Source organism: Pleurodeles waltl, chromosome 8, assembly GCF_031143425.1.
Source record: "Pleurodeles waltl isolate 20211129_DDA chromosome 8, aPleWal1.hap1.20221129, whole genome shotgun sequence".
NCBI classification, from domain to species: Eukaryota; Metazoa; Chordata; class Amphibia; order Caudata; family Salamandridae; genus Pleurodeles; species Pleurodeles waltl.
In genome coordinates this window covers 1,432,147,972-1,432,175,287 of record NC_090447.1, presented here as the reverse complement: position 1 = coordinate 1,432,175,287, position 27,316 = coordinate 1,432,147,972, and the positions used below count along the sequence as shown (strand labels likewise).

At 48.3% G+C, this 27,316-nt stretch overlaps 1 protein-coding gene across 1 annotated transcript in view; it reads left to right on the top strand.

The window, feature by feature from the left end:
- BRWD1 (bromodomain and WD repeat domain containing 1) overlaps positions 1–27,316 on the top strand; it is a 1,722,898-nt gene that overhangs the window by 827,890 nt on the left and 867,692 nt on the right. The window contains exon 19 of the mRNA XM_069202575.1: positions 13,201–13,381. Within this exon, the coding sequence (XP_069058676.1) occupies positions 13,201–13,381 (181 nt within the window). The remainder of the gene's footprint in view (positions 1–13,200; positions 13,382–27,316) is intronic.

The window sequence follows — 27,316 nt, the reverse complement described above, 5'->3', positions numbered from 1 at the left end:
GTTCCGCGCGCCTGCGGGGACCCCGGAGCACTGATGTGAAGTATATTCTTAAGTGCAAATACCAGCCCTTTGAAAAAAGGTCTGTCAAAAAACACTTAAGAATAACAATGTGCAGCCTATGTGAACAGCTACACAGGCCAAATTGTTAAAAGAAAAACAGTTGTAGTGTAAATTCACGTTTAAACATCTATTTATTCTAGAAATGTAATAACAAATACATTCTCATATTCTATTTACACCTCTCATGAGAATAAAACAATGCAGGGCAGTGTAGCCCATAGGCTGCCATTACACAGAATGTAAATAGAGCTGTGCCTTTAAGAAAGTAAAGTCTTCCTGTTTCCCATCATGCACAGCAAAAGCCAGTTGCCTCAGTTCTTTTTTCCGGCTCCTTTCTGACAGGACCCTGAAGCATTGAGCTCTACCTCACAAAGCCTTTTTGTGACAGAAATTCATAAAAAATCTTTTGAATTTCAATTTCACTCTACGTTTTTAACATTGAGTGATCATTTCCTACTATTTTCTGTTAAATTCTGACAGAATTTTGAGGTTTTTCTAGTTTAGAAATGCCTTCACTTTTTTACAAATGTCCTTCTTGTGGCAGAAAAAAGGCTAAAACAGATCCACATCGGGTCTGTATAATTTGTCTTCCATCCAGCCACAAACCGGAGTCGTGTGACATCTGTAAAACTTTCTCCAGAAGAACTCTTCGTGATAGGGAGAAAATCCGACTTCAGACGAGAGAGGACAGGAGAAAAAGTGGTAATTCTACCACAGAGCGAGGAGAAGGTCAGTCTTCTACCAGGGCTCAACCTGTTTCCTCCATAACTCCTACCAGACCTGCTCAAAAACGGCACAGGTCTCTGACGACGTCGAGGGCGTTGACGTCGAGACAGGGAACGGCGCCAACATGCTCGCCGTCGAGGAGTGGTTCACCGGCGAGGAAGAGACATCATTCGCCGTCGACAACCATTTCGCCGTCGACACGGTGAGGACGATCGACGTCGAGGGAGAGTGCTCGCCGTCGGAGACGTTCTCCGTCACCACAGCGACGTCGAGGGTCGTCGTCGAGAGGTTCTCAACGGCGAGAGGAATCGACGTCAAGAGGCACTCGCCGTCACCGCACTTCGACGTCGAGGAGTGTGTCGACGTCGAGGCGACAATCAAAGAGACCTAGAAGGGTTTATACAACGTCGGAATCCTCGGCCTCACTCATCCTGCTTCCAGCGTCTCCACAACTCTCTCCTTGACAGTCGCCGTTGCCGCAGACACCGGTAACACCTACGGCTCCTCCTTCAGAGTCTGTTCTGAGGACTCCAACGCGATCTGTAAGGCATTCTGGACATTCCTCTAGACGTTCATCTTCCTCTCTGCACCATCGTCATGAATCACAACAGAGATCTCAGCATTCACATCATAGACATTCTTCTTCGTCTACACGGGACTACTCTCCAACCCTATCGGACTCACCGTCCCCCATAGATGATGTGAATACATTCCAGGAGGTCTTAGTGCGAGGGGCAACCAAACTGAATATCCCGCTGGCGGTACCGGCCCCATCGACATCAGTAATGTTCGAGACCTTACATCACAGGACATCTTCGAGACCTTTGCTTCCACTGGTTCCGGGTCTTATTGAACCAGCAATGGATACTTTTCTTACACCGGCCGCAACGAAGTCTGCTCCTTCCAGACTTATTAAGAAATATCGTCCACCAGAACAAGATCCTCTATTCTTGAGGTCGGACCCAGTACCGGACTCGGTGGTTATAGTAGCGGCAAAGAAATTGCATTCTACATCACCGTCTTCCTCTTCACCTCCAGATAAAGAGAGCAGAAAGATTGATGCTGCAGGACGAAAAGTATGCTCTACTGCAGCCATCACGATGAAAGCAGCCAGCGCCACTGCTTTATTAGGGAGATACGATCGGGCCCTCTGGGACTCTATACTGCAGTGTGCGGAACATCTTCCTAAGGACAAAAGGGAAGATTTCCTGGAGGTCGTGGGCGATGAAGCCATGGTTTCTAACCAGATAATAAGTGCTGCGGCGGATTCTTCGGTACTATCCGCACATAACTATGCTCACGGAATAGCGCTCAGAAGACATGCATGGTTACGACTTACATCTCTTAAACCAGAAGCACAGCAGAGAATACAAAATTTACCTTTCTCAGGCTCCACTTTGTTCGGTTCTCATGCCGATGACGAGATGGCCAGAATGAAGTCTGAGCTGGATACCCTGAAAGCGGTAGGCATGGAACGACCGAAAGAACGACGAAAGGTATTCCGTCCATATCAACGAAGACTGTTCACCCACAGGTATCAGACTCCACACTGGATGTCTTCACGCCCCCAGCAACAGCGGCAGCATCAAAGGGACTTCTCCACACAACGAAGGTCGACAAGGGGTCGTTCAACACCTCAAACTCAGACAACTCGACAGGCTCCCGCGTCTAAGCCCTGAATCTTCGCTTCCCCCTCCTCCGTTATCCACTCCGGTAGGGGGAAGTATCTCAAATCATCTGGACGAGTGGCTACACATCACATCAGACGCCTGGGTATTGAATATTGTGAGACATGGTTACGCTCTCAGATTCACCAGTCCTCCACCATCTGTTCCACCCAAAACAGCCAGCCACCACCTCGAAGCTCTTCAGTTAGAAGTCACCATTCTATTACAAAAAAGAGCCATAGAACCCGTCATGATCAGCCAGCAAGGGAAGGGGATTTATTCGAGGTATTTCCTTGTGCCCAAAAAAGACAAGCAAGAGTTTCGTCCCATTTTAGATCTAAGGACAGCAAACAAGTGGATTCGCAAAGAGAAATTCAGGATGCTATCCTTGCACCAAATTTACCCACATCTTCGTCAGGGCGACTGGCTCTGTGCAATAGACCTTTGCGACGCTTACTTTCATATTCCGGTGACCAAGAAACATCGAAAATTCCTAAGGTTCACCGTCGGAAAACGTCATTACCAATTTGCAGTTCTGCCCTTCGGCCTCAAATCAGCGCCGAGAACTTTTTCCAAATGCATGGCGGTGGTAGCCGCCCACTTGAGGAGACATCGAATATTTGTCTACCCCTATCTAGACGATTGGCTCATAAAGGCCTCCAGTTATCTAGAGGCGCAACAACATTTCAAATGGACTCTACAGCTGTTGCAGAAGCTCGGTCTTCAAGTCAATCTCCTGAAATCCACAGCAACACCTGTTCAGAGGTTGCATTACTTAGGGGCCATTATAGATACCAATCTAGGAAAGGTGTTTCCTTCAGAGGAACGACTATTATCGATTCTCAAAGTGCAAACAACTGCAGGAAACTCCACAGACCACTGCAAGAGTAATAGCTTCTCTACTGGGCTCAATGGCGTCTTGTATCCATCTCGTTCCCAACGCTCGCCTCCATATGAGACCATTACAGGAAAACCTGGAGGATCAGTGGTGTCAACTGATGGACGATTGGGAGAGCAAAGTCCTCCTTTCTCCCCACGCCCTACAGTCCCTCAAGTGGTGGTGTTTACCCAGCAATCTCTTGGTGGGGATTCCGTTCCAACAACAGCCTCCAGCTCAAACCATCGTAACAGATGCGTCACTGCTCAGATGGGGAGCGCACATGGAACCTCTTCGAGTCCAAGGCAAGTGGTCACGGAGAGAGAGTCTCTATCATATCAACCTGCTGGAACTTCGCGCAGTCCACCTTGCGCTCAAAGCCTTCCTTCCCTCTCTGAGAGCAGAAACTCTCCTTCTCCAGACGGACAACGTGGCCACTATGTACTACGTGAACAAACAAGGAGGCACAAGGTCCAGGATTTTATCCAGAGAGGCTCAGACAATCTGGCATTGGCTCTTAGCCAGGAACCTGTCGCTAGTGTCAACTCACCTTCCTGGCATCCAGAATGTTCAAGCGGATGCCCTCAGTCGCGTAATGGACGAGAACCACGAGTGGGTTCTACACGACGACGTCTTTCGTTCCATTTTCGCACTATGGGGTACCCCCTCTATAGACCTATTCGCAACCCCAGAAAACAAAAAATGCCAAAACTTCGCCTCCAGATATTACCATCCAGGGACACTGGGGAATGCCCTGTGGATAAGCTGGTCAGGAGCATTTCTTTACGCCTTTCCACCGCTTCCCCTGATTCCGACGGTCCTCCAGAAGTTATCCAATGCTCAGTCCAAAATGATACTAATTGCTCCGGAATGGCCACACCAATGGTGGTTTCCAGACCTTCTTCACCGATCTCTCAAACCACACATCAGACTGCCTTATCGTCCGGACCTGCTCACGAAGTTCAGAGGGCAGATATCACATCCCAACCTCTCATCGTTGAGTTTGGCAGCATGGCTCCTGAGCTAGTGCAATATGGACACTTGAACCTTCCTCAGGACTGTATGGAAATCCTGAAAGAAGCAAAGCGCCCTTCCACAGGATCGGCTTATGCAAGCAAGTGGAAGAGATTCTGTGTGTGGTGTTTAGACAACAACATAGACCCAGTATCTTGTGGAGAGGAATCTATCCTGCCATACTTGCTAAGTTTGGCAAAATCGGGCTTACAACTGTCATCAATAAAGGTACACTTGGCGGCTGTAACGGCATACAGAAAGAGCCCTTCACAAACTTCCTTTTTTCGGATTCCAATTATTAAGGACTTCCTGGAAGGTTTAAAAAAGGTTTTTCCTCCCGTTAGAAAGCCTTCTCCTCCATGGGAACTGAATGCTGTCCTATCGCGTCTGATGCTGCCTCCATTCGAGCCAATACATAAGGCATCACTTCAGCATCTCACATGGAAAACTGCTTTTCTGGTGGCAATCACTTCAGCGCGTAGGGTTAGCGAAATCCAGGCCCTTTGCGCTCAAAAACCCTACACGGTTTTTCATCCTGCGAAAGTGGTAATGAGGACTCATCCAACATTTTTACCAAAAGTCGTCTCCGACTTTCATGTGAACCAAACCATTTCATTACCAACTTTCTTTCAAAATCCAACTACTCCTGCTGAGAGAACTCTGCACTCTCTGGATGTAAAGAGGGTTTTGAAATTTTACTTGGACAGGACAAAATGCTTACGTAAATCACAACAGCTCTTTGTTAACTATGGACCAGTTAGAACAGGGTTGGGCACGTCTAAGCAATCTTTATCCAGGTGGATTGTTTCATGTATAATGTTATGTTATCAGTTAGTGAACAAATCCCTTGGTGGTAGGCCAAAAGCCCACTCTACTAGAGGGAAGGCAGCCACTGCAGCCTTGATGAGAAATGTCCCTTTGGCAGAAATATGCAAGGCTGCCACTTGGAAGTCGGTCCATACCTTTACTCAGCATTACTGCCTTGATTCAGACGCTAGGGCAGATGCGCAGGTTGGACAGGCCTTGCTTAAGAATTTATTTGCATGATTCATGTTTTTGTCGGTATTCTTCTGTCTACTCCACCGCGGTTAAGGGGATGGGCTTGCTACTCTATTCAGTGCTTATGACTATACATGGAAATCCCCTATGAGAGAAGGAATGGTTTCTTACCTGTAACTCCAGTTCTCTCGTAGGGGTATTTCCATGATAGTCATAAGCAACCCTCCCTCCTCCCCGGTGGAGTTGACATAGAACAGGTTGCCATGAATATTATCGATGTTGGTACTCCAACAAATGTTTTTGTTCATTCATGTCAGGTTACAAGCCTTCAAAAAGAACTGAGGCAACTGCCTTTTGCTGTGCATGATGGGAAACAGGAAGACTTTACTTTCTTAAAGGCACAGCTCTATTTACATTCTGTATAATGGCAGCCTATGGGCTACACTGCCCTGCATTGTTTTATTCTCATGAGAGGTGTGAATAGAATATGAGAATGTATTTGTTATTACATTTCTAGAATAAAAAGATGTTTAAATGTGAATTTACACTACAACTGTTTTTCTTTTTAACAATTTGGCCTGTGTAGTTGTTCACATAGGCTGTTATTCTTAAGTGTTTTTTGACAGACCTTTTTTCAAAGGGCTGGTATTTGCACTTAAGAATATACTTCACATCAGTGCTCCGGGGTCCCCGCAGGCGCGCGGAACTATTCAGTGCTTATGACTATCATGGAAATACCCCTACGAGAGAACTGGAGTTACAGGTAAGAAACCATTCCTTCTCTTCTATCACTGCTTTTATGTGGTTACCTATTCAGCTAGCCCTCTTCAAATCCCTTGGTGTAAATAGGTTCTTGAGGGGTCTTCAGCATCTGTTTCCTCCTTCACTCTTTTTTCTGCCTCAGTTGGACCTGAATGGTGTCTTTACATTTCTCATGTGTGCTCCCTTTGAGACGCTTCGTAATTGCCCTCTCAGGCTTTCTATCATCAATACAGCCTTCCTTGTGGTGATAAAATCTGCCCAGGGTCAGCGAGCTCCAGGTCTTGTCATCCAGGGGTCCTTACCTCATTATCTATCCTGAGAAACGGGTGCTTTGCATATGCGCGTCCTTTCTCCGTTTCACGTAGGCCAATCCATGACCCTGCCTACTTTTTATGCTCCTTCACACCCTTCCATGGAAGACGAGTGACTCCCTTCTACCTTGACCGCGCACAAAAGTTCCTGGTGGAAAGCCAACTCTTCGTGGGGGTATGTTGGAGTGAAGAAAGGACGTGCTGTGCACTAGCTGGACCATCTCCAGAAGAAATCATGTCCTGAGGGATTGTGAGCTCATTCCACCAGAGCTAAGATTACGACCACTGCATTAGCACGTGGTATATCGGTCCTTGACTTCTGCCAGGCAGCAACTTGGGCCTCATTGCACACATTCACAAAGCACTACTGCCTGGACAAACTGGTAGAGACTTCTAGTTGGTTGCAGATTCCTTACCTTAGAAATCTCCCCAGGGGTCAGACTGGATTCGACGATTTTTCTCCAAGCAGTACCCTTACGTGCTGTCAGGTGGTGTTGGTCGACTCCGCATGCTTTGTTGCCGTTGTGGTCGCATCATGACATTGCAGTTTTATATACATGCCACCCTGGCGCTCTTAGTTTTTTTCTTTCCGTGCCACCGGCAGATCCAGAGAAGAGCTACCCTTAGTAAATTTTCGACTAGTTTTGACCTTTTTGTTGTTGTTTTTTTCCTTTTTGGTGCATCGAGGATGTAACGGAAGACCAACTTCAAACCGTGTGAGTCCTGTCACCGAATGATATCGGTGACGGATCCACACCTCGTGTGTTTTGTGTTGTCTGTAGTGTAAGCACGACCCGATGTCGTGCTCCAAGTGTCGGGCCATGCTCTTGAAGGCTTTGAGGGAGCAGTCCCTAAAGCTCATAGTGGCCTGGCGTTCGACTCCGCATCACTCCCATTCACATTCAAGAGGAAGGTCTCAGCTAGTCCCAGGAAGGGAAGTCAGAGGGGGCCCTCAGCGACAGAGAGCTCACAGGAGCAGAGGCAGCACCCACAGGTGAAGTGGAAATATCTGGAGAATCCATCTGCATTGGAGTGGGTTCTCCCAGGTCTATGTTCCACTGTATAATCCATTCCCTGTGGCACTATGGACCACCTTAACAGTATTTCTCCTTTCATTTGTTTCAACCATAGAAGGGGCTTGTGGCCTGTCTGAACAGTGAAGTGAGTGCCAAACAGGTAGGGCCTTGGCTTCTTCAAAGCCCGGACAACAGCAAAGGCCTCCCTTTCTATGGTTGACCAAAACTTTTCCCTGGGGTCAACCTTTTGCTTATGAAAGCTACAGGTTTGTCCTGGCCCCCAGTATTAAGTTGAAATAGAACTGCCCCAACCCCTACCTCAGAAGCATTTGTTTGTACTATGAACGTCCTGGAGTAGTCGGGGCTTTTCAAAACAGATGCAGAGCACATGGCCTGTTTGAGATCCTCTTAGAGGTGAGGTCATTAAGAGGGGCTACCATGGAGCTGTATTTGTTACTGCACCTCCTGTAGTACCCAGTAAGGCCTAAGAAGGCTCTCACTTGGGTCTGTGTAGTAGAGGCAGTTCAATCTAAAATAGTTTGGATCTTCCCCTGTATTGGTTAAATCTGGCCTCCGCCTACCAGGTGGCTCAGATATACAACCTTCACCTGCCCTATGTAGCACTTGGAGGATTTGATAGTGAGGCCTGCTTTTTGCAGAGCCCCCAAAACATTCTAAAGGTGGACCTGGTCATCCTCCCAGGTGGAGCTAAAGACAGCTATATCAAGGTAAGCTGCACTATAGGCTCCCAATCCTTAGAGGACTGTATTCACCAGTCTCTGAAAAGTGACAGGTTAATTTTTCACACCAAATGGCATAACTGTGAAGTGATAATGCTCTCCAATGGTTGAAAAAGCAGTTTCTGGTTTAGCATCATCTGATAGTTTGATCTGCCAATAGCCAGCAGTCCGATCAAATGTGCTAAGATACTTGGCAGATGCCAGTGTATCTATGAGCTCATCTGCCCTAGGGATAAGATGAGCATCAGTTTTTGTGACAGTGTTGAGCCCTCTGTAATCAGGCAATATCACAAAATAAAATGATGGACGGAGTGTTGTAACCTTTCATACACTTACCCCCAGTCACAGATCTGGGTTTAATCCATCGTTATTTTGCTTGCCATATCACCCCAGTTCATACCCAGCTATATACAAATCAGTCTTGACCCTGCTACCTATGGGAGCAGTCCAGCCCAAACTGCCAAGCCAGGCCCTCCCTGGACAGGATTTAAGCATCATAGGACATTGCCACGTCAACCCAGTCCCATGAGTAGCAGGGTCAAGACTGATTTCCATATGGCTGCGTCCAAACTGGGGTGGCATGGTGAGCAAAAGAACAATGGATTAAACCCAGATCTGTCACTGGGGGTGAGTGTTGGCATTGTTCAGCACTCAGTCCATCATCCTTTTGTGTTGCTAAAGTTGCCTTAAGTGGGAATGGTATGCCCAGACGTAGGTCCCATGCTCACTGTGCCACTGGATTCAAGCTAGCCTGGCTGATGAAGGGTGATACCCTAAAACCAGTCCCAGGATGATTGTTTCTGGTCCAGGGAGGATCTGGCCTGGCAGTTCGAGCTGGACTGTTCCCATGAGGAACAGGGTCAAGACTGATTTGCATATGGCTCGGTCCAAACTGGGGTGGCATGGTGAGCAAAAGAACAATGGATTAAACCCAGATCTGTGAATTGGGGTGAGTGTTTGCATTGTTCAGCACTCTCGCCATCATCCTTTTTGTGTTGCTAAAGTTGTCCTAAATGGGAAGGGTATGCCCAGACACGGGTCCCGTGCTCACTGTGCCACTGGATTCAAGCTATCCTGGCTGATGAAGGGTAGTACCGTGAAACCGGTCACAGGATGCTGATTTCTGGTCCAGGGAGGACCTGGCCTGGCAGTTTGGGTTGGACAGTTCCCATGAGGAACAGGCTCAAAACTGATTTGCACATGGCTGGGTCCACACTGGGGTGGCATGGTGAGCAAAAGAACGATGGATTAAACCCAGATCTGTGACTGGGGTGAGTGTTTGCATTGTTCAGCACGTCATCCATCATCCTTTTGTGTTTCTAAAATGAGAGCCCTCTGTAATCAACACAGAATCTCATCTCTCTTTTCCCATTTTGAGAGTAAGGTTTTGGAACCAGCACCACTGGGCTACCCAGGGGGTTTCAGAGTGCTCAATGACTCCTAGGTAGAGCATCTTTTGCACCTCCGCTTTGATGCAGTCTCTAAAATGGCCAGGTTGCCTGTAAATTTTACTCTTGATAGGCAGATGAGCCATCTGAGAGGTCTGTGGTCAGTTTGAACTATTTTCCCCGTATTTGGACGCTTGGTTGAGGACCCAGCCATGTTCACACCATGTTGTCTGTCCAGGTGTCAGAAAAAACAGTTCTGAGAACTACCCTAGGAGGTTCTTGCAGTCTTCTTTCTGAGATTCAGAAAGACAATCTGCTAGAACAACCCCATCCACTGAGCCATCAGCTGCAGTTTTGGAGAAGAGGTTAGGGAGAGGGGCATTGTATTCTTCCTGTCCCTCATCAGTTGTCATGAGCAGAGTCATATTAGCCCTGTCATAGTAGGGTTTAAGGCGGTTCACATGAACCACCTTGAGGGGTCTTCTGAGAGTACCTAGGTCAACCAGATAGGTGACCTCACCCTTTGTCTCCACTATAGTGTAGGGACCACTCCATTTTGTTTTGGAGGGCCCTGGGAGGCATTGGCCTCAGGACTCGCACTTTCTGCCCTGGCTGGTAAACAGTTAGGGCAGCTTTCTGGTCATGCCACTGCTTCTGCAGTTCATGGCTGGCCTGAAGGTTTTTAGTGGCCGTTTTTCATGTACTCAGCCATCCTGAATCTGAGGCTAAGTACATCATTTACAATGTTTTGTTTAGTGGGGCTTGAGAAGTTGCTCCCAGCCCTCCCTTACAAGAGCAAGTGGACCCCCTAACAGGGTGTCCAAAGAGAAGTTCAAAGGGGCTGTAGCCCATTCCCTTCTGAGGAACCTCCCTGTAGACAGAAAGGAGGCATGGCAGTTGGACATCTCATCTCCTGAGTTTCTCAGAGTGCCATGATCATGCCCCAGAGAGTTTTTTTAATTAAACCTCTCTACAAAGCCATTAGTTTGGGGGTGGTAATGGGTGGTGAACTTGTAAGTTACTCCACATGCCTTCCACATGGCCCTAAGGGATGCAGACATAACCTTTGTAACTCTGTCTGATACCACCTCTTTTGGGAAGCCCACTCTGGAGAAAATTCCCAGGAGGGCTTTTGCCACTGCAGGATCTGTAGTGGTCCTTAGAGGTATAGCCTCTGGATACCTGGTGTCATGGTCCCCCACCACCAGTATAATTCTGTTTCCAGAGGCTGTGGGCTGATCTAGGGGGCCAACAATATCCACTGGTAGTGGCAGTAAAGGGGGGGGGGGCTTTGGGATGCCACCTGTCTTGCCACTGGCTTGACAGGTGACATACGAGCAACAAAACTCCTTTGTATTTTCAGACATATGCAGCCAGTGAAAGTGTGGGACAAGCCTGTCCCAAGTCTTGCTTTGCCCCAAGTGACCTGCCAGGGGTATGTCATGGGTCAACAAAAATTCTCTATACTGCAGAGCTACTACCAATCTCTGCGTGGCACCAGGTTTGGTTCCCTTGGCTCTGAGTATAAGAGGTTCTCTTTCCAATACACCCTGTGGGTGCCACTGACATCCCCTGCTTCCTGAAGTTCACCTTGCTGTCTTAACCACTATAGCGTGGTACAGGTTTCCTGAGCAATACTGAATTCCACCCTGACAGGCCCTCCTGCACGTTGGAGCTCAGCTGTGTCCGCTTTCAATTCTTCAGGTGTAGGATCTGCCAAGGGAGTGGATTCCTCCTCCTGAAAGGGGGAATCCTCACTGGAGGGAAGGGTAGGGGACAATTTGTGCCCTTTCTACCCTTGGCTTAAGGAGCCTCTTGGGCCATTATTTCAGTCTCCAGGGTTCCTTTTTCTTTTTGCTTTTTGGCTTGTGCCCTAGTTAAGGCAAAAATATGCCATGGGATTGACAGCATTGCTGCATGGCCCTCCAACTCCTCTTCAGCCCAATCTGAAGTCTCCAAGTTGTTCCCTAGTAGGCACTCTACAGGTAAGTCTGTGGACACAACAACTTTCTTAGGACCAGTGAAACATACTGCCCCCCCCCCAAATAAAAAACGGCTGAAATCAACAACTGCCCTGGGGTGACATGCAGTGTTATTATGGACATCAGTCACTTGGTATTGGTGACCAAGTAGGTGTTGCTCATGGGACACCAGTTTTTCAGTCAGCATAGTAACACTAGCACCTATGTCCCTGTAGGCCTCTGCCTGAAAATCATTTATTAAGGGCAGCTGCCTGTGCCATGTCGACTTAGTCATTTTCTCCCCACCAACACACACAAGCTGTGAGGCAGTGTGAATGTGCTGAGTGAGGGGTCCCCATGGTGGCATAAGACATGCTGCAGCCCTTGGAGACCTTCCCTGGCATCAGGGCCCTTGGTACCAGGGGTACCATTTACAAGGGACTTATCTGTGTGCCAGGGCTGTGCCAATTGTGGGAACAAAGGTACAGTTTAGGGAAAGGACACTGGTGCTGGGGCCTGGTTAGCAGGGTCCCAGGACACTTTCAATCATAACTGGCATCAGCAAAAGGCAAAACGTCAGGGGGTAACCATGCCAAGGAGGCATTTCCTTACACTCAGTCTTTCTCATGTGTATTTTTCTCATAGTAAATGATTGAGGCAGAAAAACAAAGTGCTGGCCCTTAAAAATTAGTGTTGTGCCCCTCATCAGAAACCACAGTCTCAAATTAAGCACCTCTGGCAAAAGTGGCTCATATCTCTGTAACTCTACTCACATACATTTCATTTATTTTAAAGCGCTAGTAAAGGCTGGCTTTTCTAATCCACTCAGCTATCAACATAACATTCTGATCTGTTCTTTGCAAGAGGCATATTAACCCTCTCCGCCACTGTATGGTGAGTTAAAACTTCCTCTTGACAAAACTCTGATCTCTGTCTAGCAGGAATATTTATCACAAGAGTTATCTTGACATTTGTATTGCTGTTAAAAGCTGGACGCACAAGGAACTCTGCGTCAGCTGCTTTTAAATTGTAAGTTATTGATAAACAGTACCCCCGCCCTCACCCCGCGAGGTCAGTGCCCCTCTCCAGGCCAGCACCCAGTGTTTTTACGGATACTGGGATGACAGTTTAATTGCTTTTTACTTTGAAATTACTTTCGGATCACTAGGCTCTCAAACACAGGGCCAAGGGGAAAAAAAAAAACTCTGGATGCTCCCCCTCCTCCCTTCTGACCTCAAGCTCCTGTAAGTCATACCCCCACCCTTAGTGCCAGTTGTGAGCCAGTGTGTGATCAAGATCCAGAAGGTGCAGCTCCGGTAGTAGCACTGTAGCGGTAGATGTCTGAACGGCATCCGCATTTATTACTACATTTGCTTCAAGCAACGTTCTCTTGTGCCAAGTTTATTTTCTTGTGTATCTCAAATGTTGTTCAGTTCTGCAGATTTTGAGTTTCCAAGTAAAGCGCATCCAGCTCTTAGCTCAATATACTGTGTAACTGGAATTCAGAGACCAGATGTTCTGAATGTATTATTATTCACTGTATATTTGTCCACTTAATAATTTTTACAGCTATGATGTGGATGTTTGCTGCTCGGTCATTACTAGGGGAGCTGTGTGTTTCTCTGATTTGCTTAGTGATGCCTCTTTTTAGTTTGTCTATTTCCATTTCATTTAAACAGGAAGAGGTTCAAGCTTAGATATTCAGTCTCCGCCTAATATTGGTCTGCGTCGTAGTGGTCAAGTTGAGGGTGTGCGCCAAATGCACCAGAATGCCCCTCGAAGTCAGATGGCTACAGAGCGAGACCTGCAAGCTTGGAAACATAGAGTAGTTGTCCCAGAACTACCAATTGGTATAAGCAGGTGCGTCTATTTCTTTTCTTTATTGCAACATTGTTTTTATTACCACCTGTGTAATTTGTAGAAGTATCCTACTCTGACTGACAGTTATTCCTCCACATTCCTCCTCTTTGAAGATTCCCCAGGTATTAGACTGGGCCTTCAAAAGTATTTTACAGCCGTACTTCCAATCCAGTGCTAGATGAGGTCGCTTCAGTGCCAACTGTAGACTCGTCAGTGTAACTGCTTTTTGAGTTCCTGTACATCACTAAAGGCACTGCAACACCGATATCTGTTTCTTTTTTTACACATGCCACAGACTCTGGGATCTGGAGCGTCCATCGTTTTCGTTCTTATTTTATTGTTTTTTTGCTTTTGTTTTGGTTTCACCAAGCAGCCAAAATTCTTTTGGCCCAGAATGCTGATTATCCAGTATTGGATCTTTCATAAATTCACATGCTTGAATCATCCGCGTCGTCAAAGTGGGAGTCCCATGGTATCCTAAAAAAGCAGTAAATAAGAATATCCATAGGCTATAATGCTATCAGACTTAAACATATAGCCTATCCATGTCCTTTTGAAAAAAGAACCAAACTTGACCTATGACCAATCGGGCGCCAACACCCTCTAGAACATTCCCAAAAGAGAGACTTTCCCTCAGATTTTCCCTCAGATTTTCTACCGCATGTTGTGTGAAGTAAGTCTTCCTGAGCTCTGATCAGTTTTTTACTATCAAAACAACTTTCTATCTCAGAAGATGTCTAATACTTTCAAGAAAGGCCGTTTTTGCCCTTGGAGCACCTGTGGCAAGAAAAGGCTCCATATTAATGATCCACCTAAAGACTGTCTGTACTGCCTGCATACCAAACATCAGACAAAAGACTGCAAAATATGCTGCATCTTCTCTGCTAAAACTGAGACAGAGAAGGAAGACGTGTAATATGGTTACAGGCAATATCTTGTAGTTAAGGTGAGGAGAGTGACTTAGACCCAAAGCCTCATAAAAGGTCTAGGTCCTCTGACCCGGGGCAAGCTGAGGAAGGCAGGAAACACAACAAATCTAACCATAAAGACCCTTCCAAAACCTTATCAGGGTCAGCCTCCTCTCAGCCATCCTCTTCACATCGTAAGAAGGAGCTCTGTCACCGTTCTCCTTCCTCAGAGCCATCGACGTCTAAAAAGGCACCACTTAAATGGAAGTCAACGATGACGCTACCGTCGACGATCGTGACGACGACTACCACAGTTACCGTCGGCACAGTCGACAACTATGACGTCGATCTGAAAGCTCCAATCTGATCAGCACGGATGAGTGAGGAAAACCATTAATCGATGGAGTCATCGGCTAAATCTCCTGAACCGATGATGACCACTTCAGAAAAGGCTTCAGTGACGAGGGCTTAGTTGACGAGGAAATCGTCGACAGAAGCAGTTCGGTCGATGAAGACACCGTCGACGATGACACAGTCAGACGGTAGCCCCACTGATGAGACCATAGTTGTCGACGCCATCAACAACACCACCGTTGTCGACAATTCCATCATCGACGGCACTGCTTCCTACCATTCAGGACAATGTGGTCCCTATCTCTGTTGGATCACCTGATCTTCAAGCAACAGTCAAAATCAAGACACTTTCCAGGTCTGCCTTACATCTGGCATATACATCCCCTGGTAAAGTAACAACATTACTACCTAGCCACTTACTGGACTGGGAGTCTGGGGACGAAGGGCCTTTTTGGGATGCAGACAGCCCATCACAGTTACAATTTAAAATACACAGAGGATGATGATGAGGAGTAGAAAACAACAATATCAACCCTATAATCCGCATCAAAGGAGTTATTATGAGTCATTGCAGCATCAGCCGAGAGACACAGTACAAATGCCTGCTTCTTTAATTCAGGACTTACAGTCCATGCTCCAAGACTATAAAAGGAGATTTCCAGCTGCAGCTGAGAAGCAGCTGTAACAACCTTTCTCCCCAGCTACACCGAGGAATATGCCTCCACCTCTTGAGCTACCAGGTTCATACCTGTGTCAACAATAGCTGTTGCCCCCAGAGAGGATATCTCCTCCTCAGAAGATGAAAGGGAAGAAGGAGAGATTCTCACTCCTCAACATTCTTCCAATAAATGGGATGACTATTTAGCCCTTACACCATCACCTCCTCATCCATCAGATTCGCCTCTGGAGGATATAGGAGGTTTTCATAATCGAATGGATAGAGCCGCTACACGTTTCCACTTACCAACATTTGTCTCCCATTCAGAATGTTTCCTCCATGATTTTAAAGAGCTGGCAAGAAAATCGGTGAGGGCAATCACCATCATAGATTTAATCTGGACTGAAGGTCTAAAGATTATGAAAAATCCAGCCACAGTCCAGCCAGTACTACCTAAACTGGACAGAAAGTATACGGCTATGGACGACTCTCCAGCCTGTTTAACAGGTGTAGGATAGTAGCCTCTTTCTATCTTGGTTACACCAACTTTTGGCCTGTTTTGTCAGTGTGTTTGACTGTGTTCATCGGGATCCTGCTAACCAGGACCCCAGTGACTGTGCTCTGTCCTCTAAATGTAGTTGCTGGTAACCTTTTATCCCCACAATTGGCTTACTGGTGCCCCCATGTAAGTGCCTAGTATATGTTACCTGGGTACCCAGGGCATTGGGGTTCCAGGGGATCCCTATGGGCTGCAACAGTAATTCTGCCACCCATAGGGAGCCCATGGAAAGAGTTCTGCAGGCCTGTCGTTGCAGTCTGCGTGAACTGGGTGCACACACCCGGTTTCACTACAGTTCACTGCACCAGGTCACAGTAAGTCACCCCTATGGTAGCCCCTCTCAGCACAGTGGGCAGGGTGCAGGTACCTGTGTGTGAGGGCACCCCTGCACTAGCAGAGGTTCCCTCACGAACTCCAGCCCCATTTTACTGGACTTCGTGAGTGCGGGCGCCATTTTATGTGTGTACTGAACATACGTTACTACCTATGTCCAGATACATAATGGTAACTCCGAATCTGGGCATGTTTGATATCAAACATGTCGGAATCATACCCCAATACTGTTGCAAGTATCGGAAGTATGATTCCATGCACTCTGGGGGGGTTCCTTAGAGGACCCCCCAGCATTGCTACCACCAGTCTTACAGGGTTTTCCGGGCAGCCCAGCTGCTGCCACCCTCAGACAAGTTTGGTGCCATGCATAAACCATCTTACACCGGTTCAGGGACCCCCAGTCCCTGTTCTGGCGCGAAACCGAACAATGGAAACGGTAGTGACCTCTCTCCTGTCTACCACCACCCCACGGGTGGTGCCTAGAGCTCCTCCAGAAGGTCCCAGGGTTCTGCCATCTTGATTCTAAGGTTGGCAGGGAACTCTGGGAGCATCTGAGTGGCCAGGCCAGGCAGGTGAAGTCAGAGCCCCCTCCTGATAGGTGCTTACCTGGTTAGGTGACCAAGCCCCCTTTCAGGGCTATTTAGGGTCTCTCTCTTGGGTGGGTCCTCAGATTCGGCTTGCAAGATTCCAGCAGGACTCCTCTGCAACCTTTACTTTGACTTCTGGCCTCCAGACCTGCGACTGGAACCTCCAGGACCCGGCAAGCTGATTCCAAGAAGAAAGAGTTCTTCAGTAGCATTGTTTCAAGGGCTCCTGCCAGCTTTACAGCACTTTCTCGCCGTGCATCCTCAGAAGACAGCAGCTCTTCAGCCTGCACAAGAAGAAGAAGGAATCTCTCATGGAGTGAAGGAGTCACTTCCCTGCAACCGCAGGCACATACAACAAGTGACGACTGGCTGCATGGATCCCCTCTCCTGCTGAGCTGCGTGGATCCTCCATCACGGGTGGTGGTGCGGTGCAGGGTAGTCCTCTTGGTGCTTTCTGCTAGCTGTCCAACTTTGGTGGAGGTAAGCCTTTGCCTTCTCATTCAGGACAGTACCCCCGTGAATTGCTTCGCTTGTAGCTGCCAAGGCTTGTTTGCATCTCCTCCAAGGGATCTTCAGGCGACATGTAGCTCCAGCCCCCAGCACTCCATCCTGCAAAGCACAGCCTCCTGCGTGGTTCTCCTGCGGCATGGGATCCACTTCTGTAGTGCTGCGTGGGCTCCTTCTGCAACTCCTGTGTCCCCAGCCTGTGGGTGCTGCCTCTGCTCCTGTGGACTCTCTGCGGCGCTGAGGGTCCCCTGTGACTCCCCCTCCTGGTTTGAGTCCTCTTGGACCTTGCTGGTCCCCGGCAGCACCTCTTTTCCACTAACAGCGAGTTTTCCTTTGCAAAGGCTTGTTGGTGAAAATCATGCACCAACACCCGTCTGGAAACTTCCTTCCAGTGTGGGACACCTTCTGATCCATCTGGAACTCTTCTCCGGCTCCTGGGCTGCAGTGCTGACCTGTTCTTGGGAACCGTCAACGAACTCCTGCATTCACTGCTGGGTGGGTACTACCTCCTACTCCTCCCGGACTCCACTGTGACTCTTGGACTTGGTCCTCTCTCTCCACAGGTGGTCTTTATTCAGGAATCCACTGCTGGTTTTCTTGCAGTCTTCTCTGGGTGTCTTCGTTTCCTCCTTTCGGGTGGTTTGAGGAAAATCCAGGGTTTTATGCCTGCATTCCTGTTCGCTAGGGTACTGTGTTACTTACCTTGGTGGTTATCTAGTACTCCCAGCTGCCCTTTACACATTTTACTTACCTAGGTGGGGGTACCTTGTTTGCATTCCAATTTTTTAGTATATGGTTTGGGCTCCCCCTAGGGTCACTATTGGATATTAGAGTTTGCACTGTTTTCTAACCTTTTCAATGCCTATTTCTGATAGCTAGTATAGGAAAATGGCTCCTTGTTGTGTTCCACTACAAGGTCCATTCCCTGTAGGGATACGGACCATCTCAACAGTTTGTGGTTCTCTCCTTTCATCTGCATGAGCCATCTGAGAGGTCTGTGGTCAGTTTGAACTATTTTCCCCATATTTGGACGCTTGGTTGATAAGGGCACTGTAAGGAAATGCCTCCTTGGCATGGTTACCCCCTGCCTTTTTGCATTTTGCCTATGCCAGTTTTGATTGAAAGTGTGCTGGGACCCTGCTAAGCAGGCCCCAGCACCAGTGTTCTTTCCCTAAACTGTACCTTTGCTTCCACGATTGACACAGCCCTGGCACTCAGATGAGTCCCTTCTAAATGGTACCCCTGGTACCAAGGGCCCTGATGCCAGGGAAGGTCTCTAAAGGCTGCAGCATGTCTTATGCCACCCTGGAGACCCCTCACTCAGCACATGCACACTGCCTCACAGCTTGTGTGTGCTGGTGGGGAGAAAATGACTAAGTCGACATGGCATTCCCCTCAGGTTGCCATGCCAACCTCACACTGCCTGTGGCCTAAGTAATTCACCCCTCTAGCAGGCCTTATAGCCCTAAGGCAGGGTGCACTATACCACAGGTGAGGGCATATGTGCATGAGCACTATGCCCCTACAGTGTCCAAGCAAAACCTTAGACATTGTAAGTGCAGGGTAGCCATAAAGAGTATATGGTCTGGGAGTTTGTCAAACACAAACTCCACAGTTCCATAATGGCCACACTGAAATCTGGGAAGTTTGGTATCAAACTTCTCAGCACAATAAATGCACACTGATGCCAGTGTACAATGTATTGTACAATGCACCCAGAGGGCATCTTAGAGTTGCCCCCTGAATACCAGTCTGACTTCTAGTGTTAGGCTGACCAGTTTCTGCCAGCCTGCCACAACCAGACGAGTTGCTGGCCACATGGGGAGAGTGCCTTTCTCACTCTGTGGCCAGGAACAAAGCCTGTACTGGGTGGAGGTGCTTCTCACCTCCCCCTGCATGAAACTGTAACACCTGGCGGTGAGCCTCAAAGGCTCATGCCTTTTGTTACAGCGCCACAGAGCATCCCAGCTAGTGGAGATGCCCGCCCCTCCGGCCACTACTCCCACTTTTAGCGGAAAGGCTGGAGGAGATAATGAGAAAAACAAGGAGGAGTTACCCATCAGTCAGGACAGCCCCTAAGGTGTCCTGAGCTGAGGTCACACCTGCCTTTAGAAATCCTCCATCTTGAGATTGGAGGATTCTCCCAATAGGATTAGGGATGTGCCCCCTCCCCTCAGGGAGGAGGCACAAAGAGGGTGTAGCCACACTCTAGGACAGTAGCCATTGGCTACTGATCCCAGACGTAAACACCCCCCTAAATTTAGTATTTAGAGACACCCAAGAACCCAGGAAATCAGATTCCTGCAACCTGAACTAAGGACTGGTGACCTGAAAGCCCTGCAGAGATGACGGAAATTACAACTGCTTTGGCCCCAGCCCTACTGGCCTTTCTCCAGACTCAAAGAAAACTGCAACAGCGACGCATTCAACAGGGACCAGTGACCTCTGAAGCCTCAGAGGACTGCCCTGAACCAAAGGACCAAGAAACTCCCATGAGCAACGGCTCTGCTCAACAAGCAACAACTTTGCACCTTTCTTGCAACTTCTAAAGACTTTACTCTTCCCGTCGGAAGCGTGAGACTTCACCCTCTGCACCCGATGCCCCCAGCTCAAGCTCCAGAGAACCAACACCACAGGGAGGACTCAAAGGTGACTGCGACCTCGTGAGTAGCCCGAGACGACCCCCGTGGACCTCCACAGTGACGCATGCAGAAAAGAATCCAGAGGCTCCCCCTGACAGCAACTGCCTGTAACAAGGGACCCGACGCCTGGACCATGCACTGCACCCGCAGTCCCCAGGACCAGAAGGAACCAAACTACAGTGCAGGAGTGACCCTCAGACGACCCTCTGCCTAGCCCAGTTGGTGGCTGGCCCGAGAAGCCTCCCTGTACCCTGCCTGCACCGCTAGAGTGTCCCCCGGGTCCCTCCATTGATTTCAATTACAAACCTGATGCCTGCTTTGCACACTGCACCCAGCCGCCCTTGTGCCGCTGAGGGTGTGATTTGTGTGCCTACTTGTCGTCTCCCCCCCCCCCAGTGCTCTCCAAAACCTCCCTGGTCTGCCTCCTGAGGACGCGGGTACTTACCTGCTGGCAGACCAGAACCGGGGGACACCCCTGTTCTTTAGGGGTCCCTCTGTGTTTTGGGCACCTCTTTGACCTATGCACCTGACAGGCCCTGAGCTGCTGGTGTGGTAATTTTTTGGTTGCCTTGATTCCCCCAAAGGTGTGCTGCCTATGCCCAGGAACTAAGACTTGTAAGTGCTTTGCTTACCTGACAAACTAACCTTTACTTATCTCCCCCAGGAACTGTTGATTTTTGCACTGTGTCCACTTTTAAAATAGCGTATTGACATTTTTACTAAAACTGTGTTTGCTGTTGCTCTAATTCAAAGTTCCTAACTTACCTGTGTGGAGTACCTTTCATTTTATGTATTTACTTTAAATCTTGAACTTGTGGTTCTAAAAATAAATTAAGAAAATATTTTTTTCTATATAAAAATTATTGACCTGGATTTAAGTCTTTGAGTCTGTGTTCCTCAATTATTGCCTATGTGTGTACAACAAATGCTTAAGACTACCTCTGATAAGCCTACTGCTCGACCACACTGCCACAAAATAGAGCATTAGAGTTATCTAATTTTGCCACTATCTTACATCTAAGGGGAACCCTTGGACTCTGTGCACACTGTTTCTTACTTTGAGATAGTATATACAGAGCCAACTTCCTACAGGCACCAACTCCGCAGCAGTCCTCTAAGGCCACCAACACCTGTCTAGCCTTATTTCACAGTTTAGTTTTGACGGTAAATTACAAATAATCATCTTTTTTTGGGCTCAAAATTCGACATGGACAATAACAAGGCCTGCCTTTCAGTAGGAAGATAACAAAAGCTGGCCAACATAGCTTTCACGATCTAAGAAAGAAAGTCCGTTTCAGTGAGAACATTCAATGCAATCAACTTGGTCTATCCGGGAAGACTAAAAATTAGACCATTACAAGAGGAATTGCAACTGCAATGGATCCAGTCTGATGGGTTTCCTCGATAACTTAATCAATATCACACCAAAGATGGTGGAGACCCTGTGGTGGTGCTCTCAAACCAGCCATATCTCTCAGGGCTCCCCAAGAGCTTCCCAACTAAAATTCCAGACTTCATAATAAGTCACTTCCCTGGAAGGCTGGGGAGGTAATTTGCAAGACATGTGCATCCAAGGGAAATGGTCAGAGTCTGAGAAAAAGATGCAGATAAATCTGTTAGAATTAAGTGATATCTCTTACGCTGTGAACGTTTCTCCCCCAGATTTCAGGATCCTCAATGTTGGGCCGTACAGACAACACAACATGCATGTATCATGTCAACAAACATGGAGGAATACAATGTCTTTCCCTCTCAAAAGAAGCACAAGTTCCCTGGGAATGGCTCACTCTCCACAAAATTGCTCTAAGAGCGCAACACTTTCCAGGTATCAACAATGCCCTGGCGGACTCTCTCAGCAGGACAGACGACAGTTGCCACAAATGGGAGCTCAATCAGAAGGTAGTACACAAGATATCAAATGCCAATTTTACGCCAGTCGATTCCCACTGCCGGGGTCGTGGGGGAATGCTCTTTCAATGCGATGATCCAGGATCTTTGCATACACTTTTCCCTCCTTCCCATTGATCCCAAGACTTCTGAAGAAGATGAAATCAGAAGGTTGCAGCTCATGCTCATAGCACCCAAGTGGCCCAGACAGTGCTGGTACAGGGAGCTCACTCTCCTGTCTGTGGCCAATCCCATATGGCTTCTCAGCAAGCAGACACTACTAACGAATAGAGAAGGGCAGATATTTCATCCAGAACCAGCCTCTCTCCTATTGCACACATGGCTCCAGAGTTCCATGAGTTCCAGGGCATAAAAATTGATGAAGAATGCAAAGTAATTCTTTCTAGAGCTAGAGCTGAGAGCACAAACCAGGGCTACAGTCTCAAGCGGCGAAGATTTAGCATCTGGTGCCAACAACACAACACAATATGCATCCATTCAAGGTTCTACCAGAGCAAGTTATATCATACCTCCTTGCTCTATCCAACAATGGGCTCGGAGAATGCCTCAGTTAAGGTTCACCTGGCAGCAATATCCTCATGCAGACGCTCTGCAAATGCACCCTCCCTGGGTTCATCCAGGCTCATAAAACAATTTATGAAAGGTTTGTTTCACACTTTTCCTCCAGTGTGATCACCTCCTTCTCCTCAATGGCATCTGAACATTGTCCTGTCGCAATTAATGAAAGCGCCGTTTGAGCCCATACACAGAGCGGATCCGAAGTATCTCTCATGGAAAGTGGCAACCCTCCTGGCACTTCCACTAGGAGAGTCAGCGACATACAGACATTTACCACCAAGGAACCCTTCCTCATTTTCTTGAGTCACTTTGTTCTTTTTAGAACAAACCCAAGATACATCCCTAAAGTGCCTTCTTCTTTTCACCTAAACGAACCAGTGATATTGAGAACTTTATCCCCAAATTCATTGACTGTAGCCGAAAAAACTCTTCACACACACTGGATATCAAACAATGTTTGAAAATCTACCTGCAGTGTAATAAACAATTTTGTAAGATAGACCAACTACTAATCTCTTACGGCCAAGGTTGTAAGGTGTAAGGAAATGCCTCCTTGGCATGGTTACCCCCTGACTTTTTGCCTTTGCTGATGCCAAGTTATGATTTGAAAGTGTGCTGGGACCCTGCTAACCAGGCCCCAGCAGCAGTGTTCCTTCCCTAAACTGTACTTTTGTCTCCACAATTGGCAGAACCCTGGCACTCAGGTAAGTCCCTTGTAACTGGTACCCCTGGTGCCAAGGGCCCTGATGCCAGGGAAGGTCTCTAAGGGCTGCAGCATGTCTGATGCCACCCTTGGGACCCCTCACTCAGCACATGCACACTGCCTCACAGCTTGTGTGTGCTGGTGGGGTGAAAATGACTAAGTCAACATGGCACTCCCCTCAGGGTGCCATGCCAACCTCACACTGCCTGTGGCATAGGTAAGTCACCCCTCTAGCAGGTCTTACAGCCCTAAGGCAGAGTGCACTATACCACAGATGAGGGCATATGTGCATGAGCACTATGCCCCTACAGTGTCTAAGCAAAACCTTAGACATTGTAAGTGCAGGGTAGCCATAAGAGTATATGGTCTGTGAGTTTGTTAAACACGAACTCCATAGTTCCATAATGGCTACACTGAAATCTGGGAAGTTTGGTATCAAACTTCTCCGCACAATAAATGCACACTGATGCCAGTGTGGAATGTATTGTAAAATGCACCCAGAGGGCGTTTTAGAGATGCCCCCTGAAAACCAGTCTGACTCCTAGTGCTAGGCTGACCAGTTTCTGCCAGCCTGCCACAACCAGATGAGTTTCTGGCCACATGGGGTGAGTGCCTTTGTCACTCTGTGGCCAGGAACAAAGCCTGTACTGGGTGGAGGTGCTTCTCACCTCCACCTGTAGGAACTGTAACACCTGGCGGTGAGCCTCAAAGGCTCATGCCTTTTGTTACAGCACCCCAGGGCATCCCAGCTAGTGGAGATGCCCACCCCTCCGGCCACTGCCCCCACTGTTGGGGGCAAGACTGGAGGAGATAATGAGAAAAATCAAGGAGGAGTCACCCACCAGCCTGGACAGCCCCTAAGGTGTCCTGAGCTGAGGTGACCCCTGCCTTGAGAAATCCTCCATCTTGAGTTTGGAGGATTCCCCCAATAGGGTTAGGGATGTGCCCCCCTCCCCACAGGGAGGAGGCTCAAAGAGGATGTAGCCACCCTCAAGGACAGTAGCCATTGGCTACTGCCCTCCGAGACGTAAACACCCCCCCCAAATTCAGTATTTAGGGGCTCCCCAGATCCCAGGAAATCAGATTCCTGCAACCTGAAGAAAGAAGGACTGCTGACCTACAAGCCTGCAGAGAAGGAGTAAGACGACAACTGCATTGGCCCCCAGCCCTATCGGCCTGTCTCCAACTTCAAAAACCTGCTCCAGCGACACATCTGACAGGGACCAGTGACCTCTGAAGCCTCAGAGGAATGCCCTGACCCCCAGGACCAAGAATCTTCCGTGAGCAGCGGCTCTGCTCAACAATCTGCAACAAACTTGCAACTTTTCAACAACTTTAAAAGCGTGAGACTTCACACTCTGCACCCGACGCCCCCGGCTCTACCTGCAGAAAACCAACACCTCAGGGAGGACTCCCCGGCAACTGCGAGCCCGTGAGTAACCAGAGACGACCCCCCTGAGCCCCTACAGCGACGCCTGCAGAGAGAATCCAGAGGCTCCCCCTGACCGCGACTGCCTGTAACAAGGGTCCCCGCGCCTGGAACCAACACTGCACCCGCAGCCCCCAGGACCTGAAGGAACCGAACTCCAGTGCAGGAGCGACCCTCTGCCTAGCCCAGGTGGTGGCTGCCTCAAGGAGTCCCCCTGTGCCTGCCCGCATCGCTTAAGTGACCCCCATGTCTCTCCATTGTTTTCAATCTAAAACCCGACGCCTGTTTGCACACTGCACCCGGACGCCCCTGTGCCACTGAGGGTGTACTTTCTGTGCCTTCTTGTCCGTGTCCCCCCCCCCTCCCCCCCCCCCCCCCCCCCCCCCCAGGTGCTCTACAAAACCCCCCCTGGTCTGCCCCCTGAGGACGCAAGTACTTACCTGCTGGCAGACTGGAACCGGAGCACCCCTGTTGCCCATAGGCACCTATGTGTTTTTGTCACCTCTTTGACCTCTGCACCTGACTGGCCCTGAGCTGCTGGTGTGGTAACTTTTGGGTTGCCTTGAACCCCCAACTGTGGGCTGCTTATGCCCCAAACTTGAGACTTGTAAGTGTTTTATTTACCTTCAAAACTAACTTTTACTTACCTCCCCCAGGAACTGTTGATTTTTGCACTGTGTCCACTTTGAAAATAGCTTATTGCCATTTTTACAAAGACTGTATGTGATATTGCTTTTTTTCAAAGTTCCTAAAGTATCTAAGTAAAGAACCTTACATTTAAAGTATTACTTGTAAATCTTGAACCTGTGGTTCTTAAAATAAACTAAGAAAATATATTTTTCAATATAAAAACCTATTGGCCTGGCGTAAGTCTTTGAGTGTGTGTTCCTCGTTTACTGCCTGTGTGTGTACAACAAATGCTTAACACTACCCTCTGATAAGCCTACTGCTCGACCACACTACCACAAAATAGAGCATTAGAATTATCAACTTTTGCCACTATCTTACCTCTAAGGGGAACCCTTGGACTCTGTGCACACTATTTCTTACTTTGAAATAGTATATATACATATATATATGTTCGATGGCATGTGTAGCAGCAGATACACATGCTGTGCATTATCCTGCCATCTAGTGTTGGGCTCGGAGTGTTACAAGTTGTTTTTCTTTGAAGAAGTCTTTTCGAGTCACGGGACCGAGTGGCTCCTCCCTTTTGGCTCCAATGCGCATGGGCATCGACTCCATCTTAGATTGTTTTCTTTGCGCCATCGGGTTCGGACGTGTTCCTCTTCGCTCCGTAATTCGAATCGGGGAAACTTAGAAAATCATCGAAATTGTCAGTATTGTTTGCATTCGGGACCGGTTTAGTATCATCACATCGGCACCGACAACAAGACCGCTTTGGCGGCCCTTCGGGGCTTCCGCACTTAATCAAGGCCTGGTCGGCCCGACCACACCTGTCAACAAAGAACTAATGGACCGGACCACTTTCCGTTTCTGTCCGAAGTGCCACGCCAAGTATCCTTACACAGACCAGCATCGGGTCTGTAACCTGTGTTTATCGCCAGAACACAGAGAGGATACTTGCGAGGCCTGCAGAGCATTTCGATCCAAGAAGACCTTAAGAGATCGACGCGCATGACGGTTACAGATGGCGTCGAAACAGTCGCAGCATCTTGACGCCGAGGAAGAAGAGATGCGGATATCCATCCAGGGTTCGGACTCGGATGAATCCGACGGGGATCGACCACCGACGGCGGCACAAAAAGTGAGTACACCTGCCCTGTCCCACACCCAAGTTCAGGTCAAGAAACAAAAGGCCTCGGGGACGCCACTGCCGGAAGGCCATGGCTCAACCCACAAAAAAGACGGTGACCAAGTAACATTGGCACCGAAAAAGGCCAAATCAGTGCCGAAGACTTCCGACTCCGGTCGAGAAACCGGCACCGAAAAGAGTCTGCATCGAATAATCGAATCGAGTAAACCTCGAAAAAGCCACTCGGAGTCGAAACCAACAATCTCCATTGGGGTTTCGATACCGAAAAAACTGGCCTCGGAGCCGAAAAAGGAGTCCTACACTGAAGAGCAGGGGCTCTCTCTACAGCTCAAAGAAAAGCACAGATTTGAGCAGGAACTGGGTCTAGAAGAGTATGATCAAACTCAGCAAAGGCTAGAAATCCAGAAACATATAGGGAAGATAAAAACTATCCCTCCGCTCAAGTCCAAAAGAAAACTGACTTTTCACGAGACTGAGATGCAACCAAAGGCCAAAGTGGTTAGAGAAAGATCACCACCCCCACAGTTCTCACCACAAACGTCCCCACTTCAATCTCCACAGTTGTTACGAGTGGGTACACCAATGGCACAGTCACCCACACATACTGGGATGACTCAAGACGATGCTGACCCCTGGGATCTATACGACCCACCAGTTTCAGACAATAGTCCAGAGTGTTATCCGACAAAACCTTCGCCACCAGAGGACAGTATGTCCTACACGCTGGTACTGGCCAGAGCAGCAACATTTCACAATGTAACAATGCACTCAGAACCAGTGGAAGACGACTTCCTGTTTAACACTCTGGCATCCACGCATGCATTGTATCAAAGCCTGACAATGTTACCGGGCATGCTTAAACATGCACAACAGGTTTTCCAAGAACCAGTGAAAGGGAGAGCAATCACGCCAAGGGTCGAGAAAAAATATAAACCGCCCCCGTCAGACCCTGTGTTTATTACACAACAGCTCCCTCCGGACTCAGTAGTTGTGGGGGTTGCAAGAAAACGGG